This window comes from Tiliqua scincoides, chromosome 7 (genome assembly GCF_035046505.1).
Source record: "Tiliqua scincoides isolate rTilSci1 chromosome 7, rTilSci1.hap2, whole genome shotgun sequence".
NCBI classification, from domain to species: Eukaryota; Metazoa; Chordata; class Lepidosauria; order Squamata; family Scincidae; genus Tiliqua; species Tiliqua scincoides.
The window spans coordinates 58094510-58112189 of record NC_089827.1 but is presented as its reverse complement, the minus strand read 5'-3'; the positions used below and the strand labels follow the sequence as shown (position 1 = coordinate 58112189).

Here is a 17680-nt window from a genome sequence, read left to right as displayed (position 1 = left end):
AAAACAACGTTTTAGCCGATATATTTTGATTGTACTTCCTGTTCCAAGACCAAATAAATAAATTTCAGTTGAAAATAAAGGACTGATGTATTTAACCCTTGCCTTCCTTCCCTAAGGCTGCAATCCTACACACACTAACCTGAGAGTAAGCCTCAATGAGCAGAGTGGGACTTTCTTTTGATAAATGTGTGTAGGATTGCACTATCAATCTCATTTTAACCACTTCAATTTTGTTCCTTCTTTATTCTTCTATCTATAAAATAAATCTATTCTTTAAGTGATTTCAGTGCAAATGAATCTTAGTAAGTATATCGGAATGGCATTCAATAGGGAATAAGTTGACTTATACCCAAACTTCCTTCCAGTCAGTACTGTTTGATAATGGGGCAGCCCCACTATGTACGAGATCTCGTATGTAGATCAATCGCATTAATAACCATGTTCCCAAAGATCTTTCACGGAGGCTATTCTTATAAGTCCCATTGCTGTGTGAGGTTTACCTTGGGGTACATGTGAGAGAATCTTCTCAGGGGTAGCCACTGTCCTGTGGAATTCCTTCCCACAAGAAGAACAACTTGCTCCTTTCTTACCAATTTTCTGGATGACCTTTTTGTTTCAGCAGGCTTTTCCCTTTGATTATTATCTTTGTATTTCTTAATCTTTCCCTTGCTCTCCTCTATTTGTTTTGCAGTTTTTTATATTGTTGCATGTTTTTAAACTTTTTTTATAAGCATCCTTGGCTCTGATAGGAGAGAGGCAGGATTTAGAGTTTTTAAATAAATAAATAAATACCCAGCTTTTCAGCAGAAAAGTTAAAGCAGCTAACAGGGCAGGTGGTCTGTATTAGACAGCCAGCTGGCTTGGAGATGTGTGTTTTATAAGTGTGTTTGGGTGCCCTTATGAAGAGATAGGGTAAAATCAAATACATAAATAATCTAATGAATAAATAAGGGTCAGCTGACTGTGTTCAGGCTAGCATTGCCCTCCTACAGATTGCTCTTTTTCTAGATTTATTTATCCTGGCTTGTTGAGAAGGCCGTATTTCTGGCCACCATCCCCCTAACCTCTCTTGACACAACCAATAGTGCCCTCTCTGAAGACCAAAGAGAATGGGCCGGACAGTCCGGAAGAAGACGATCTCTCAAATACACTAGTCCCAAGCTGTTTAGGGCTTTAAAGGTCAAAACCAGCACTTTGAATTGGACCCGGAAATGAACTGGTAGCCAGTGCAGCTGCCGAAGCAGTGGTGTAACAGAGTCAAACTGCCAACCTCCAGCAATCACACGAGCTGCACTAGCTGCACCGTCTGGATTAATGTTTTTTAAATGATGGTTTTTATTGCTACTGCTTGGCTTTTATTGTCTATTTTATTTTTTTGCATTTTATAGTTTTAATGTATTATCTTTTCTGTATTTTACTGTTAGCCACCTTGGGTGTCCTCGAAAGAGAAAGGCAGGGTATAAATCGAATGAATGAATCTTCCAGAAACAAGCCAGTTACATTCTGTACCCCTTTGCCCTCTGGCAAGTGCTCCAATTCAAGTTCCATGTCAGCTTTACTAGAAAACCCAGTTGGATGGAACTATATTACCATACCTGTGATGTCACCTTGCCAGCAATCTTCAATTTCTCAATCTCTGCAGAGGATTTGATCAGCCGTAGGTTTTCTACTAGATGTCGGATAGCCCGGATGTGGTTCTTGCTTCTAGCTTTTACCTCAGCCAGGGACACTAGGTAGTCAGAATGAAGCTGTGGATGGACTGGCTTAGCAAAGTCATACCAAACCACATTAGACCCATCTGTGAAACAATAAAATTAAAAAACAATGAAATTAGTAAACGTTATTTTGGGAAACACAAAACTTGCAAGTTTCTCCTAAACCAGTGTTTTTCAAACTGTGGGTCGTGACCCGATGTGCGGTGGGGTCACGAACCTATGTGCTGGGCCATTACACAATGCTCTCTCTAGCACAATACTGCTTTCTTGGGAGCCCCTGGAGGCTGCTTCAGGGTCACACTGGACCCATGACTCAATCCATTGTCCTCTGTGTGTCCCAGACTGCTCCGCGGAAGCAGCTTCTGTTTGCAAACGCAACTTCCAGTTTGACCAGAAGTGCTACAGGGAGCATCGAGTCACAACCCGCCAGAGGAAGAGATGGGTCCTGGTGCTAAAAGGTTTGGGTACTGCTGTCCTAGACTATGTGATGAAGGAGTAAGAAAAAAAGTCACTTTCCCCAATTTCTAATAACAGTTTAAATGTATGGATATCTGTAAAAGAGATGATGAAATAACTCTTAGACAAATTTCTTTGATTTTATATTTTGAAAGTATTTTGTAAATCTGCCTGAAGTAAACAATAATAACTGCTGCTATTCTTTTTATTCCACAGATACACCACCTCCTCAGAAAGGAAGATCTTTGTGTGTATTGAGTATTAATTGAGGAGAGGTATTTTATGATCAAAATTTATTTATTCATTCAAGAAAGATAATCTGATTCCTCAATCAGAGGTGGCATCAGGATTCAGCCAGACTGGACACTGGTCAGGGGAACACATTCCTCAGAGGGCCTTGAACTCCCCATACCAGAGACAGTGCAAATCAAATGAAAAACTTGTGTTGCTACAGTGCCTGCTACAACCATCTACAAATGAAAAATTCTCTCAGTCTTCTGCATCATTGCAGGACTTCTAGGCTCCCATTGACTAGTGGGATGAGTGCCTGTCACCTACTGCCATCATCAACTGCCAGTAAACCTGGAGGAATAGAGGCTCAGTGCAGAACTTTATCCCAGAGTCTCCAACAATCTGATGCCAGCACTGTCCTCAGTGTAAATAACTCGCTCCTCATGGATAACTCGCTCTTTAGATCAGATGCAATTGTAATAAAATTGTAAAAAAGACATGGGCAGCTGCCTGGCAAAAATGTCATATTGGTACACTAGCTCAAAGAGAGGTTTGAACTTAAGTTACAGGCATCTCTTGTTTTATGTGGAGGTTAGGTTCTTGAAAATCCGCACGTTTCAAAAATTAAAATTCAACAGGAACTCACACAGAATGCCAGCCGAACATGCAGGAGTGCTGGGAAGGTTTACCACATTCTTTCAAAAATTAGCGTGCGTAAATGGTTTCGGTATTAATTTTTGAAGCACGCTATTTTAAAAAGTGTAAACCAAACCCATCTAAAAAGAGATATAGCTGTACTTAAATTTTCTCTGTGGAACAAAAGACAAATTAAATTAATTGTGTTTCCATAGTAATCACTTCAATTATTTTACTATCCAAGTAACAATTAGTAATTTACAGACCGTTACATGGCCATAAGAGTATCTGCAATGTCGACTATATCTTTCCTCCAGTGTTTTCTCTAGCAGAGAAAAGTGGGGACGGGTGGAAAAAAGGCATCTAAGGAATGAGAGGTGCAAGATTCCTGTTCTTCTGGGTCCCTCAACCTGGGGGGGGGGGGTAAACTGCCAAAAGTTTGACCATATACCCTGCCAAATCTTCACCACTCTGTATTTTTTGCCTGCATCTTCTTACCTTTCAATTTTGCCACCAGGTGTCTAAACTCCTCTATGGTGTATGCTTCATCTACACCCGTAAGAGCTACTGCTCCATCAATACCAGACCGTGGCCCATCCCATAGTTCTCTGCTTGGATCCCGTCGTGGGACAAACAGCAGGGCTTTGTGAGACGGCAATGATTTGCCAGGCACACTCTGCAGCACCAAGATGCTGTCAGGCTCCTGGAACCCACACAGATAGAGGAAGTTAGTGTCTTGGTGAAAGGTGTATGGAATATCATTGCTCATGTAGTAGGTGGGATTGGATAGCAGAATCACTGTGTGGTCCGTCTCGCGTGCCTCTTTCTGTATCTGAGCCATCAACTTATGTCTACGGAGAGCATATTCGATTTGTGATAATCCTGGTGTTACTTCCCCTGTGAACAAAAATCAAAAGTATAATTCTTATTTCAAAAACATCTCCCTGCACTATTCAGTTTCACAGTTCTATGCCACGTTGCTTTCCTTTTTCCACCATGTTACTGCTCCTCTCAGCTGACCCTACTTGTTATCTCACATCTCTTTTTCTGCTCCTCAGTATTATTTTTCCTACTACCAGGGCTCCATATTCTCTGCTCATTGCTCTGTCGTAAGGAAAAAGAAAACTCTATTTTTAATATTTTATTCACATTATTCAAATATACTGCTGAGAAAACTTGAATACTCAAGGCATTCCAGAAGCAGACTGAAGTCGAAATATTAATTTTCAGACTGTGTAACCAGGAGATTAGCGGAGAGAAGAAAGAGGTAAACTTTAACACTTTGGAAATACTAGATTTTTACAACTTCTGAACATTGGACAGAGGGGGTTGTGCTGTTCACACACCCTTCGTGTGTTGTTAGAAGGGATATTCGACTGGCAAGGACAACTTCTCCAAGAACCACCAAGTTTCTTACTGTGAATACTAACGCAGTCTATTTTTAGTATTATTAGCTCTGAACCTAATCGCTCCAAGGACAATTTCTCTTTCTTTGAACTTGAGATTTAATTTGTTTAACCACATTTTATCTGCAAAGAATGCAAAATACAGAAGAATCTTTTAGGAAAACAGCACTGAAGACACAAGAACAGCTGATTGCAAAAAGGTACACATGGTATAAAAATACAGTTCTCATAAATCTTATGAGAACGACGTGGGCAAGTGTAGCTGGGAGGTCCTGGAGGCCAAATTTAGGCTTTTAGGCAGGAAGCTGAAAGCCAGGACCTCAAAGGTAGCGGTCTCTGAAGTGCTACCTGTTCCACGCGCAGGGCCAGCTAGGCAGGCGGAGATCAGGGGTCTCAATGCGTGGATGAGACGGTGGTGTAGGGAGGAGGGGTTTAGATTCGTTAGGCACTGGGGAACGTTTTGGGACAAGCAGGGCCTGTACAAGAGGGACGGGCTCCACTTGAACCAGAATGGAACCAGACTGCTGGCGCATAACATTAAAAAGGTGGCAGAGCAGCTTTTAAACTGATCCCTGGGGGAAGGCCGACAGGAGCCGAGGGGCATCCAGTTCGGGACTCCTCATCCCTATGGGATGAGGATGGGGAGGTTAGAGAACAACAAGACAAAGGCAGGGTAGGAGAAGAAATTGGCAAAGGTAGCGTGATGGGATGTGATAGACAGTTTGGCACAATGAGAGGATGCGGGGACAAAGGAGCGAATAAGCAGTGCATCCTAGGGCATTCTGTGTACAAATGCTTTTATGCGAATGCCCGAAGTCTACGAGCAAAGGTGGGAGAACTGGAATGTCTGGTGACAAGGGAAAACATTGGCATAGTGGGCATAACGGAAACCTGGTGGAATGCGGAGAATCAGTGGGATACCACAATCCCGGGCTATAAACTCTACAGGAGGGACAGGCAGGGGCGTGTTGGAGGTGGGGTGGCCGTTTATGTTAAGGAAGGGATAGAATCCTGCAAAGTAGAGATTGAAGGTGGGTCCGACTCCACCGTAGAATCTCTGAGGGTTAAATTACCAGGCTTGTGCAGCGATGTAATACTGGGGGCGTGCTATCGTCCTCCAGACCAGAAATCGGATGGGGACCTTGAAATGAGGAAACAGATCAGGGAGGTGACAAGGAGGGACAGGGTTGTAATCATGGGGGACTTCAATTATCCTCATATTGACTGGGTCAATTTGTGTTCTGGTCACGATAAGGAAACCGGATTTCTTGACGTGCTAAATGACTGTGGCTTAGAGCAGCTAGTCACGGAGCCCACCAGAGGACAGGTGACTCTGGATTTAATATTGTGCGGTATGCAGGACCTGGTTAGAGATGTAAACATTACTGAGCCATTGGGGAACAGTGATCATGCTGCGATCCGTTTTGACATGCACGTTGGGGGAAGAATACCAGGCAAATCTCTAAAAAAAACCCTTGACTCCCGACAGGCAGACTTCCCCCAAATGAGGAGGCTGGTTAGAAGGAGGTTGAAAGGGAGGGTAAAAAGAGTCCAGTCTCTCCAGAGTCCATGGAGGCTGCTTAAAACAACAGTAATAGAGGCCCAGCAGAGGTGTATACCGCAAAGAAAGAAGGGTTCCACTAAATCCAGGAGAGTGCCCGCATGGCTAACCAGCCAAGTTAGAGAGGCTGTGAAGGGCAAGGAAGCTTCCTTCCATAAATGGAAGTCTTGCCCTAATGAGGAGAATAAAAAGGAACATAAACTGTGGCAAAAGAAATGTAAGAAGGTGATACGGGAGGCCAAGCGAGACTATGAGGAACGCATGGCCAGCAACATTAAGGGGAATAATAAAAGCTTCTTCAAATATGTTAGAAGCAGGAAACCCGCCAGAGAAGCGGTTGGCCCTCTGGATGGTGAGGGAGGGAAAGGGGAGATAAAAGGAGACTTGGAGATGGCAGAGAAATTAAATGAGTTCTTTGCATCTGTCTTCACGGCAGAAGACCTCGGGCAGATACCGCTGCCCGAACGGCCCCTCCTGACCGAGGAGTTAAGTCAGATAGAGGTTAAAAGAGAAGATGTTTCAGACCTCATTGATAAATTAAAGATCAATAAGTCACCGGGCCCTGATGGCATCTACCCAAGAGTTATTAAGGAATTGAAGAATGAAATTGCAGATCTCTTGACTAAGGTATGCAACTTGTCCCTCAAAATGGCCACAGTGCCAGAGGATTGGAGGATAGCAAATGTCACGCCTATTTTTAAAAAGGGAAAGAGGGGACCCGGGAAACTATAGGCCGGTCAGCCTAACATCCATACCGGGTAAGATGGTGGAATGTCTCATCAAAGATAGGATCTCAAAACACATAGATGAACAGGCCTTGCTGAGGGAGAGTCAGCATGGCTTCTGTAAGGGTAAGTCTTGCCTCACAAACCTTTTAGAATTCTTTGAAAAGGTCAATAGGCATGTGGATTTGGGAGAACCTGTGGACATTATATATCTGGACTTTCAGAAGGCGTTTGACACGGTCCCTCACCAAAGGCTACTGAAAAAACTCCACAGTCAGGGAATTAGAGGACAGGTCTTCTCATGGATTGAGAACTGGTTGGAGGCCAGGAAGCAGAGAGTGGGTGTCAATGGGCAATTTTCACAATGGAGAGAGGTGAAAAGCGGTGTGCCCCAAGGATCTGTCCTGGGACCGGTGCTTTTCAACCTCTTCATAAATGACCTGGAGACAGGGTTGAGCAGTGAAGTGGCTAAGTTTGCAGACGACACCAAACTTTTCCAAGTGGTGAAGACCAGAAGTGATCGTGAGGAGCTCCAGAAGGATCTCTCCAGACTGGCAGAATGGGCAGCAAAATGGCAGATGCGCTTCAATGTCAGTAAGTGTAAAGTCATGCACATTGGGGCAAAAAATCAAAACTTTAGATATAGGCTGATGGGTTCTGAGCTGTCTGTGACAGATCAGGAGAGAGATCTTGGGGTGGTGGTGGACAGGTTGATGAAAGTGTCGACCCAATGTGCGGCGGCAGTTAAGAAGGCCAATTCTATGCTTGGGATCATTAGGAAGGGTATTGAGAACAAAACGGCTAGTATTATAATACCATTGTACAAATCTATGGTAAGGCCACACCTGGAGTATTGTGTCCAGTTCTGGTCGCTGCATCTCAAAAAAGACATAGTGGAAATGGAAAAGGTGCAAAAGAGAGCGACTAAGCTGATTACGGGGCTGGGGCACCTTCCTTATGAGGAAAGGCTATGGCGTTTGGGCCTCTTCAGCCTAGAAAAGAGACGCCTGAGGGGGGACATGATTGAGACATACAAAATGATGCAGGGGATGGACAGAGTGGATAGGGAGATGCTCTTTACACTCTCACATAACACCAGAACCAGGGGACATCCACTAAAATTGAGTGTTGGGCAGGTTAGGACAAAAGAAAATATTTCTTTACTCAGCGTGTGGTTGGTCTGTGGAACTCCTTGCCGCAGGATGTGGTGCTGGCGTCTACCCTAGACGCCTTTAAAAGGGGATTGGACAAGTTTCTGGAGGAAAAATCCATTACGGGGTACAAGCCACGATGTGTATGCACAACCTCCTGATTTTAGAAATGGGTTATGTCAGAATGCCAGATGCAAGGGAGGGCACCAGGATGAGGTCTCTTGTTATCTGGTGTGCTCCCTGGGGCATTTGGTGGGCCGCTGTGAGATACAGGAAGCTGGACTAGATGGGCCTATGGCCTGATCCAGTGGGGCTGTTCTTATGTTCTTATTAGGATAAAACACTCCTGTGACTTGTCAGAACCAACGGTTAGACTTAAATCGTAAACATTCTTACCTGAAAGTAAGTTCCACTGAAATCACTAGGACTTATTTCCAGACAAGTATGGTTAGAATAACGTTGTTGGCATTTTAAAATACTGTTATTTGGACTGTGCCTAAAACATTGTATGTTTTCTGTTTCATATAACTAAGTTTTAGAATTCTCTTTCTTTCCCATGTATTATGAAGGAATGGTGCTATCTGAACAGTTCATAGGCAGAATACCACTGAACACCAGTTGCTGGGAAGCCACAGCATGAGAAAGCTACGACTTTCACGTCCTTCTTGCAGGCTTTCCAGAGGTACAGGGCTGCTTACTGTTGCAAACAGACTAGACACCCTTCAGTCTGATCCAGCAGGGCTCTTGTTGTTTACACTTAAAGTAAAATACCTCAAAGTACTGTCTGATCTTGTATTGGGGGTCAAATATTTTCATTATAAGTTGTAAAAACAAAAAAACTGGGAGTTGCCTTGAGTATGCAAGTTGCAAAGAAAAAAAGCAATAACCTTTTATTAACTATTTCAGGAATAAAGCAGACACAAAAACAAAGGGGTCATTAATAGTGATACATACATTTAAAAAATAAAACAAAGCAGATGCATGCTAATTTCAGTTTCTCATTCAGCGCAATTAGAGTAAAAGTAACACAACACTTTCAGAGTATACAGCTAAATTTACAAAACAAATTAGCATGCAGGTATGAAACATCACAAGGCAACTATTCTCATTAACATAAAGGAATATATGCATATGGAGTAGTAGAAAACAGAAAGTTTACATGTTACATGAAAAAGTTTACACGTTTTTGTCCACTGAGTCATTCTGACCCCAGCAATTGGGTGAGATTAAAGAAGGGAAGAATAGCAAAAATTCAGCTATAGCTCATAGGATACAGTAGTTCAAAAATAAATACATGGCAATTTAACTCAATTACAAGATTGATTTTTATTTTTAATGGCACTAGAACTCCACCTGAAATCAATTGTCAACTATTAAAATATCTGCAGCATGACTTATAGAAATTGGATTTGTAATCAAAGCAAAATTGACGAAAATTGGTTTTCCAAGCAGAAATTTTTTTTAAAATATGAGACACTTTGGTTTAAAAATTTAGAAAGGACTTGTTTTGCATAAACCATAACATAATGTGCTTAAACAAAATCAATGGGTGGCATCTGACTAACGTTTCCATGATCAAGCACTCCCTCTGCAAATAGAAGCCTCCTCCATGAATGAAATGAAAGCCTCCTCCACGGTCCCTCACCAAAGGCTACTGAAAAAACTCCACAGTCAGGGAATTAGAGGGCAGGTCCTCTCATGAATTGAGAACTGGTTGAAGACCAGGAAGCAGAGAGTGGGTGTCAATAGGCAATTTTCACAGTGGAGAGAGGTGAAAAGCGGTGTGCCCCAAGGATCTGTCCTGGGACCGGTGCTTTTCAACCTCTTCATAAACGACCTGGAGACAGGGTTGAGCAGTGAGGTGGCTAAGTTTGCAGATGACACCAAACTTTTCCGAGTGGTGAAGACCAGACGTGATTGTGAGGAGCTCCAGAAGGATCTCTCCAAACTGGCAGATGCGCTTCAATGTCAGTAAGTGTAAAGTCATGCACATTGGGGCAAAAAAATCAAAACTTCACATATAGGCTATGGGTTCTGAGCTGTCTGTGACAGATCAGGAGAGAGATCTTGGGCTGGTGGTGGACAGGTGGATGAAAGTGTCGACCCAATGTGCGGCGGCAGTTAAGAAGGCAAATTCTATGCTTGGGATCATTAGAAAAGGTATTGAGAACAAAATGGCTAATATTATAATGCCGTTGTACAAATCGATGGTAAGGCCACACCTGGAGTATTGTGTCCACAACTGGACTTTTGAGACCACGCTGCATCTCAAAAAGGACACAGTGGAAATGGAAAAGGTGCAAAAGAGAGCGACTAAGATGATTACTGGGCTGGGGCACCTTCGTTTGGGTCTCTTCAGCCTACAAAAGAGGCGCCTGAGGGGGGACATGATTGAGACATACAAAATTATGCATGGGAAGGATAAAGTGGATAGAGAGATGCTCTTTACACTCTCACATAACACCAGAAACAGGGGACATCCACTAAAATTGAGTGTTGGGAGGGTTAGGACAGGCAAAAGAAAATATTTCTTTACTCAGCGTGTGGTTGGTCTGTGGAACTCTTTGCTGCAGGATGTGGTGATGGCATCTGGGCTGGATGCCTTTAAAGGGGGATTGGACAAGTTTCTGGAGGAAAAATCCATTATGGGTTACAAGCCATGATGCGTATGTGCAACCTCCTGATTTTAGAAATGGGCTATGTCAGAATGCCAATGCAAGGGAGGGCACCAGGATGCAGGTCTCTTGTTATCTGATATGCTCCCTGGGGCATTTGGTGGGCCGCTGTGAGATACAGGAAGCTGGACTAGATGGGCCTATGGCCTGATCCAGTGGGGCTGTTCTTATGTAAGGAGCCTTCAGATCATGAGAAGATTCCTTCCACTTGTGCAAGGGCACCTTTTGCAATGCTCCTTGTATTGGTAGAGGGAACTTCCAACAACTGAAGCCCTAGTTCAGATACTACTCTTTATATTTTTCTTCTGAAATAACCTGCTGGAAATAAGCCACCTGCTGGCATGAATTAGCCATGATGCTGCAGAATCAGAAGCCACCACTATGTTATCCTGCAGGCAGCTACACTAATTTCTTCCTCGGTCAGTAAGTCGAATGGTGGTCTTACTCTGATCAGTTGCAGCTCTAACAATGATGACAATAGTACAGGATTATCAGCCCAAGTATCCAGAAGACAGGCACTGAGATTATTAGCAACACGGAAAGGCTGTAATCCTACACACAACTTATTCATGACTAAGCCATTTCTGTCCAATGTTGCATATACGCAACAGGGGTCAAATGTGTATACCTGTGCACTGGGCAAAAATGGGTTAAGTCACACTGAAGACAGTGGGATTTACTTCCAGGCATATTTATATTGGCTCAGGCTGTAAATCTGGAGAAAGAGGCAAATTGCATCAGAAAAGTTGGAAATGATTAAGAATACAAAGAGTTGGGGAAAAGATGCTGGTTTTTGGTAGAAAGCATGGTTGGAGAGTTTCTTTTTTTTTCAAATAGGAAGAAAAGTTACTGCTACCTACAGAGTTGGTAAAATGATATAGGTCTAAATTACAAATATAATGTAATTAACCTATAAAGTATAGATATGGCTGACAAGAACTGTTGTTGCATTTGTTTCAGCTGCTGGAAACAGAAATTGCAGCTAGCCTTAACTGTTATCTTCTGAGGGGCCCAATCGTATTCAACTGTCCAGCACTGATGCAGCCACAATGGAGCCCTGAGGTAAGGTAACAAACGTTACCTTTCCTTGAGCAGGCCTCCATAACTGCTCCTCCACCACAGGATGCAGTGCATGCCCTGCTGAAACAGCTGCATCACTGCTGGAAAGTTGGATAGGATTGGGCCCCAAGTCGCATATTCCCTTTGCTCACAGAAATGCAAACTCAGGGATAAACCACCTTTGGGAAATACTTCCTGAGCTATAACCTTGGAAGTCACGAGTATGAATTCCAATAAGGATGTACAATCTGCTTCCTATTCAGGTTGCTTCATTAGAGTCACATAGAAGAATTGAACAGAATTCTAGTAAGAAGTCAGTATCTAGCAATCCTTACCAGGTTTGAGAAGGTGTGGATGTGTGAAAGGGCTGGGTTGGCCTAGGTACCGGTTTGGAATCTTCCTCCGATGAACAGGTTGGATGGATAACTTCCGAAGGAAACAGAACTTGCAGCCTAAACAGAAAACAGCAGAAAACAGCTGCATTGTATCAAGCAGAAACATCTTCCCCTTCCTAGCTATTCTACAGCAAACTCACACACCTGCCATCTCACTTTGCAGCCTAGGATTTCACTGTCTATGTGGTATAATTTGATTTTTCTTTGTAAACCGCTTTGTAGACTTTAAGTTGAAAAGCGGTATATAAATACTGTTAATAATAATAATAATAATACCAAAAATAGATACACTTGACATTGTTCAAACACCTGATAAAAAAAGTTATGTATATGCATATGTGAGTGCATGAAGAGCTCAAACCAGGTATCCTACAGCACTGAAAACCTGAATAGAGTTACACCATTAACTAACAATACAGTTTCAAAACTATACAAGATTTGGTTAGAGAGAGAATGACACTGTACTGTAAGCTTCACAGTAAGAGACAGTAGGAGACAAGATAAGTAATACAAGAATGTTGTACTGCATTTTAATATTTGTTTTAGAAAGGCATTGTTCCAATTCCTCTTTTTTAAAAGACGTGTGCATTGATTGGAGAAGAGTAGAGCTATCAGCTGACAAAAGAATAAAATTTCAGCCCAGTTCTAAACCCCCCTACTGACACAGACTTTATACATATTATTAATATCTGTCATTTGCTCCCAGTGTGGAAGGGATTGTCACTCCCGAATTGGCCTCTTCAGCCACACTAGACGCTGTTCCAGAACCACTTTTCAGAGTGCGATACCATAGTCTCCCTGATAGAGGGTAATACAGAATGACCAGGGTCACTCTGGTCATTTGCCATTAGGGCAAATGCTTAACAGCTTAATAGGTTAAAAAAGCCACAGCATTTTCATTTAGGGGAAAGGCTCGAAAATTGAAAACAGGCAAGCTCTGCTGAATTGGCAAAATGTCAAGGTTGCTCTTGGCAGCATAACAAGGCATCTTGCAAGAGATAAAATTTTGGAACAACACATATCTCCTGCCTTTGAGGCTCCCTGTTTGAATGGCAAACTAAAACAGATAACAATGAGCAGAAGAATGCCCATCTCAGCAAAGACAGTTTAAAATTATTATTCTTTCATGCTTTTTAGAGCAAAGGACAATGTTATTGTCTTAGCCAGAAGCCTTACATTGAAACACTGGAAAAATTGTTTGCTATTTACACAAAAGTCTCACAGAAGTGCCAAGATTATCACCATGTTTGCCTGTTAGTTATCCTTCCAAGCCTTTAAATTAGTCTCTGCCCTTAAAGCGTAACCAACATATATATAGAGAGATGGTAGCTATTAGAGTACATTTTAATTGCCTGATTTTTATTAGGTTTGATTAAAACAAAGAAACATAATAATAATGAAAACTATGTCCAGCAAAATCATAGTTAGCCTCACAGAGAAGCAGCTTAGTAAGCAGTTTTGCTAGGTTCACAGACATTGAAATTTGGACAAGGGAGTTGCATCTCAAAGATAAAACTCCTTTTGGCAGCAATATGCAGCCAGCCAACATGGGAAAACACACATATTTGCAACACTGTAGTAAGGGATAGTTATAGTTGGCAGGCTGAAATAGGGTTTTAGCTAGCGAGATACAGACACCTGCAGATACGAGTTTAGAACATTTAATGGAGATAAGCAAAATCTTCATGAGAAAATCCCTGTTTCAATTGCAACTGACATGAAATGCAATGTGTTTAAAAGTAAATGAGAAATGGATTTCTCATTTAAAAGAAATCCTTTATACAGGGAATGTTTGGCTTGTTTTATATTAAAATATACGAAAGGTGTATCATTATAGATCCCTTAAATGTACTCAAAGTAACAGGTCACAAATAGAATTAAGGCATAGAGTAAAAGCAAGTTCAAAGGACCTTGCTTAACAAAGGTTGGCAGAAAGCCCCACAGTGTTTTGCTGAGAACAGGAGAAGGAATGTGGGAGAAGATAAGGCAGGTGGCTCATGTGAGGTCATCCTAATAAGAAAAGAAGATGTATGCCAAAATAGGTCTAAAGACTTGCCAAAAAGCCCAGTTCTGAATAAAATAAGGTTACAATGCACTCTACTGGTTCTTGAAAACTTTAAATGTATAATTTTGCCTTATTTGGAACCTGTAACTTGAAGCTCACCAATCAAATGTCTCTAAGGCTATCTACAGCCTATGAAGAGTTAGCCCCATCTATGATGTCAAACTTCAGCCAAGTTCAAAATCTTCAAACAAAGGACCCAAAATGTTATAAAGGGTCTGGTTAAGACTGACACATGCTCTCAATGCTTTGGACAGGAGTCCCTTGAGAAGCCCATTGCTGGCAATGAAATAAAAGCTTGCAGATGATCACCATGACTACTGAGTCTTGCTTTTGAACCTTGCAACATCCCTAGACTGAAGGATGCCAATGCAATAAGTATATGCCACTTTTCAACAAAAAGTAGTTCACAAAGATATGAACCAGGAAGTTGCTAAGAACGTGCTTTGAGAACCACGTGCTTATTCCTCCCCCAATAATTTTTTATTGCAATTACTAAAGTGTTACATTTGAATAAACTGCTAAGCACAAAAGCCAACTACCTAGTAACTATATAAAACATTGCAGTTATAATACAACATAGACCAAGAGGCTAATCTAATTAAGGTTGTAATCCTATACCCATTTACCTAACATTGTCCCATTACATTAATGGGGTTTGATTCTGAACAGACATGCATAGGATAGTACTGGGAGCCTGTGTGCTACCTTAAGACAGTACATACTTGCAGACTTTAGCCCTTTTCCATCCTACCCAATATTGTCTATTTGCCCCATGACCCCTTTATTTTGCTTAACATTCAGCCTGAAGAAGAATTCTGGAGAATTCAAATGCTTGCTCCCTAATTTGTGACATTTTAGTTGATCCTAAGAAATGTCACAAATTAGAATTTTGTTCTAATAGAACGTAGCTAACAATGATTTTTTTTAAAAATGTTTATAAGAATGTCAGATTTAGATGTCCAGGAGAGGGAGGGGGATTATCTTGTACATCCCCTAAAGATGGGATTTAATGATGATGTAAATATTTTCAAAAGCAACTACAATACACTTTCATTTATGTGAAAATATGGTTGGGGAAGAATTCAAACCCTTCAGATAAACCATACTTGAATAAGTATAATTAGTATTTATATGCCAAGTAATTTTACCAACACAAGGCTGCATAAAAGACACTGGGTACAAAATAGCCAAAGGTTCTATTAATTTCCATAGGAGCATGTTTAAGCATCTTTTCCATTGAGGTCAATGGGACCTGAACTAGTTTATTTCATTGGGGTTGTGGTTACAAAACACTAAGAAATCAATGAATTTCAAAATGCACAAGATTTTAATTTGGAAAATTTTACTACAATATTTTGGAGTAATTAAGTTAATCCTATTCACCAAAATGATTATATAGTGTCTGAAAACCATAATTACCATAAAACCATAATTTAAAACCAGAATACTATAAATAACACAAAAACCATAATTTTAATTACGTCAAAATCATAAAAAGTTGATGTACTTTTAGCAGCACTGAAGTATCAGACAACTTGGACAATTTTCTGGAGGAAAAGTCCATTATGGGTTACAAGCCATGATGTGTATGTGCAACCTCCTGATTGTAGAAATAGGCTGATTTTAGAAATAGGCTGTAAGAATGCCAGATGCAAGGGCAACAGGATGAGGTCTCTTGTTATCTGGTGTGCTCCCTGGGGCATTTGGTGGGCCACTGTGAGATACAGGAAGCTGGACTAGATGGGCCTATGGCCTGATCCAGTGGGGCTGTTCTTATGTTCTTATATGTTCTTAACTTTGTCCTTCACCTTTATATGAGCTCTTAAGATCAGTGGTTGTCAAACTGCAGGTTTGTGGCCTGCCAGTGTATCACAACCCAATTTTTGGTGGTTTCAGAACTGACAGGGCAGATGAGGCTTTGTGCATTGAAGGTTATTAACCAACTTGGGGGGGGGGAGAATCACTGCTGCCCAATCACTTATAGCCACAGAGGCTTGAGCTGCTGGTAAACTGAAGCTTTTTATTTAAGGTGGGTCCTGGTGCTAAAAACCCCTGCTAATTGGGGAAGAGGCACTTTTTCAAGGGGGTGCTCCTCTTTTATTTAGAGGGGAGAGTAAGTGGCCCTCCTCACTCCCAGCAGCAGCTTTTCTAATGGTTGTTTGCTGGTGTTCTTCCATATCTTTTTTTTAATCAGTGTTTCTCAAACTGTGGGTTGGGTTCCACTAGGACAGTCACAACCCAATTACAGGTGGACCCCCAGTCATTTCAATATTTTATTTTTAATATATTAGACTTGATGCTACCATGATACGTGATTGCATTTGGGGAAATGTCACACATCTATGTAACATTTCTACTACTATGCACTATGCTTTTAACAATGATAGTAAATGGGTCTTACTGCTGAGTAACAGCCCAATCCTATTCAATTTTCCAGTGCTGTTGTGCCTATGGGGTATGCACTGCTTCCTATGTTGGGGGTGCAGTCAGAGAGGGCTCCTTAAGGTTTGGGAACATTTGTTCCCTTACCTGGAGCTGCACTGCGGTTGCTGGAAAGTTGGATAGGATTGGGCTGTAAGTGTGGGTAGGATTGCAGCCTAGGGTTGTTAAAAGTTTTCCTACTTGATGATGTCACTTCTGGTGGGTCCTGACTGATTCTCATTCTAAAATGTGAGTCTTGGTGCTAAACGTTTGAGACCCACTGTTTTAGATTGTGAGCCCTTTAGGGACAGAGAGCTGTTAGTTATTTGACTGTTCTCTGTAAACCACTTTGTGAACTTTTAACTGAAAAGTGGTATATAAATACTATTAATAACCAAAATGTTCCCAGTGGTGATTGGCGTTCTTGGTGCTGTTTCCCAAAAATCCCTGAAGAGCACCTGAACAGCTTTGGGGCCACAGAAATTACCACCAATCAACTGCAAAAAACAGCGTTGCTGGGAACAGCTTACATTTTGCTATGGTATTTATAGGATAAAAACCAGGCACCCCAGGTCCTTGTAAAGTACTTGATGTCTGGATAAAACAAACCAGTCAATAACATCTACCTGACTGTGCGAACATCTTGTAATAATAATAATAAGTTTAAGAACCACTGATGTAGAAAAAACACGCAGGGTCTCTCTTGGGGGAGTCTGGACTTCACTGTAGCCAAAATGATGTCTATTAACTGGGTAGAGTAGTCAAGTTAAATGCATGGGGGAAAGGCTGTTGGTGGAGACAAAAACAAGGAACACAGACTGGGTGGAAGGGGTGTGTGTGTGAGGCTGCAATCCTAACCACACTTTCCTGAGAGTAAGGCCCATTGAACAAACTAGGACTTACTTCTGAGTAGACCTAGTTAGGACAGTGCCCACAATCACTCTGCCCAAGAAGAAAACTCATCTTTAGAAGCAAGAAAAGTCTCTGACCTGAAGAGCTGCACTTGCCCCTTACAGCTGGGATAAGCCTCTGTGCTGGGAGCCACACCATGGCTGAGCCCCACCTGCAAGGACTGTACCACCTGCCACTACAGAGTGAGCCCTGCAGAGAAGCCAGTTCAGTCCCCCCCTCTGCTACTCCCCTCCTCCTCCTGGCCCCTCCCCCCCCAGCATGGCCACAGCAGC

At 41.9% G+C, this 17680-nt stretch overlaps 1 protein-coding gene across 1 annotated transcript in view; it reads right to left on the bottom strand.

The window, feature by feature from the left end:
• Positions 1 to 17606, bottom strand: part of XPNPEP3 (X-prolyl aminopeptidase 3) — a 33081-nt gene extending 15475 nt beyond the window's left edge. Inside the window, exons 1-4 of the mRNA XM_066633791.1 lie at positions 17486 to 17606; positions 11951 to 12067; positions 3537 to 3935; positions 1596 to 1798 (exon numbers count right to left, since the gene is read on the bottom strand). Coding sequence (XP_066489888.1) covers positions 1596 to 1798; positions 3537 to 3935; positions 11951 to 12067; positions 17486 to 17546 — 780 coding nt within the window. The 5' untranslated portion in view covers positions 17547 to 17606. The remainder of the gene's footprint in view (positions 1 to 1595; positions 1799 to 3536; positions 3936 to 11950; positions 12068 to 17485) is intronic.
• Positions 17607 to 17680: the final 74 nt, after the last annotated feature.